Source organism: Neophocaena asiaeorientalis, unplaced genomic scaffold (assembly GCF_003031525.2).
Source record: "Neophocaena asiaeorientalis asiaeorientalis breed wild unplaced genomic scaffold, Neophocaena_asiaeorientalis_V1.1 scaffold302, whole genome shotgun sequence".
In the NCBI taxonomy this organism is placed as follows: Eukaryota; Metazoa; Chordata; class Mammalia; order Artiodactyla; family Phocoenidae; genus Neophocaena; species Neophocaena asiaeorientalis.
The window spans coordinates 1,430,542-1,432,455 of NW_020174038.1; the positions used below are offsets into that span (position 1 = coordinate 1,430,542).

The following is a 1,914-nucleotide window of genomic DNA, read 5'->3' on the forward strand; positions in this document are numbered from 1 at the left end:
CACAACTGCTGAGCTCGCGTGCCACAACTACTGAAGCCCGTGCGCTTAGAGCCCATGCTCCGCAACAAGAGAAGCCACCGCAGTGAGAAGCCCACGCACTGCAACAAAGAGTAGAAGCCTGTGGGCAGCAACGAAGACCCAATGCAGCCAAAAATAAATAAATAATAAATAAATAAATAAAATAAATTTATTAAATAAAAAAAAAGAGTTGAAAAGACAGAGCTCATGTCACCAAAGAACCTTCTGGGGCCAGTTTCTCTTATTCCCAACATGGGGTCCAGACCTCTCTGGGCTGGGCTTGTGGGACCTTGTGGTTTGGGGGGTGGTGGTGTGGATCTGCCTCACAATGACCTGTCTGAGCCCTCACCCCATGTCACATTTTAGCATCTGTTTGGCCAATAAGACTGCGGCACACAAACCAGTCTTATTCCCCACTTGGCCTCTCCTTTTATGTCACAATATGAACTTGTGGATATTAATCTGGCTACAGCTGCTCACAAACCAGTTGGCAAGGTCAAGAGGACCAGCACAGTAAGATGTGGAAGAGAATCGACCGTCAACTCAAGATCAAAGCAGGGGATGGGCCTCAGGCAAGCCAGCTCAAGGAATTGGGTCCAGCTCAGGAACTCACTGTGCCACACCCTGTAGCGCTGTCAGAATTCCAGAGCTTCCCTGTGTTTGAGGACATCAGTCATCACATCAAAGAAGTGGGGGCCCAGCTGGTAAAGAAAGTCAATGCCATCTTTCAGCTGGACATCACCAAGGATGGGAAGACCATTCTGCAGTGGACCATTGATCTGAAGAATGGCTCTGGGAGCATGTATCCGGGACCCGCCAGGCTCCCAGCGGACACTGTCTTCACAATCCCAGAGCCTGTCTTTATGGCGCTGGTTTTGGGCAAAATGAACCCTCAGAAGGCTTTCCTTGCTGGCAAGTTCAAAGTGAGCGGCAAAGTTCTGCTTGGCCAGAAGCTGGAGAGGGTTTTCAAAGACTGGGCTAAGTACTGAGCCTGCAAAAATTCCAAGGAAATGACCAGCACTTCCCTCCGATTATAATGTTGAGCGGAAATCACGCTTCAGCTGAAGATTAAAACAAAAAGTATTCAATATTTTTTCTCCAATTCTTCCTATTCAAGTTTAATTAATTTTTCTGCTGATGTGTAAATTTGGAGCGAGGGTTCTAGAGCAGTAAAGAGTGTTGGAGTGTATCATCTAAAATCTTTGTCTTTTTCTTTTCTTAGGTTCATTTATGTCATAATATGCTAGGGTGAAAGCCCCAGGTAGAGAAATGGGTGGTTTTGACGGTTGGATTTAAATGGTCCAGTGATTGAGTTCCTGGGACTTTTGTTTTGTTTTGAGTCTGGTGCTTTGGGAAAGAAGCGGTAACCACCACTGTGCAGGTCTGCATTCCAGTCGGTAGCTTGGTTCTTCGAGGAGACCTTAACGCGGGTGGCAGCGTTCTAAGAGGGTGGGTTCCAGAGCTGTGTGGATGGAGCGAGGCCATCGAGAAGATGCACTCTTGGCGTAGAGTGACTTCTGATTGATTTAATTCCAGGAGAGTCAAAGGGCTTGAACGATGTTCTAGGCTATTTGTGTTTAAACCAGAACATGCATCAGATTGCCTGGAAGCCCAGATTGCTGGACCCCCCCTCAGAGTTTCAACTCTGTAGGTCTGGACTGGGGAGATGTGCATCCCCAGGTGATGCTGGTGGGACCACCCTTGCAGAACCCCTCCTGCCGTTCATGCATAGCTCTCAGTATCGATCATAACTATTCTACTCTAGACCCGCACGGTACTGCCATCATATAAAGATCTGCCGCAGGCAGATTACACAGCCCACCTGTGGGCCATTTCCGGAGTGTCAGGAGCTTGTGTGCACAGCATTTTTTTTTTTTTTTTTTTTTTTTTTTTTTG

The 1,914-nt window shown here is 47.3% G+C and overlaps 1 protein-coding gene across 1 annotated transcript; it reads left to right on the forward strand.

Annotated features, from left to right (window-relative positions):
- Positions 1 to 509: 509 nt before the first annotated feature.
- SCP2D1 (SCP2 sterol binding domain containing 1) lies at positions 510 to 1,217 on the forward strand. Its single transcript, XM_024753740.1, has one exon. The coding sequence runs from the start codon at positions 537 to 539 to the stop codon at positions 1,005 to 1,007; it is 471 nt and encodes a 156-aa protein (XP_024609508.1). The 5' UTR covers positions 510 to 536; the 3' UTR covers positions 1,008 to 1,217.
- The last annotated feature ends 697 nt before the right edge of the window (positions 1,218 to 1,914 follow it).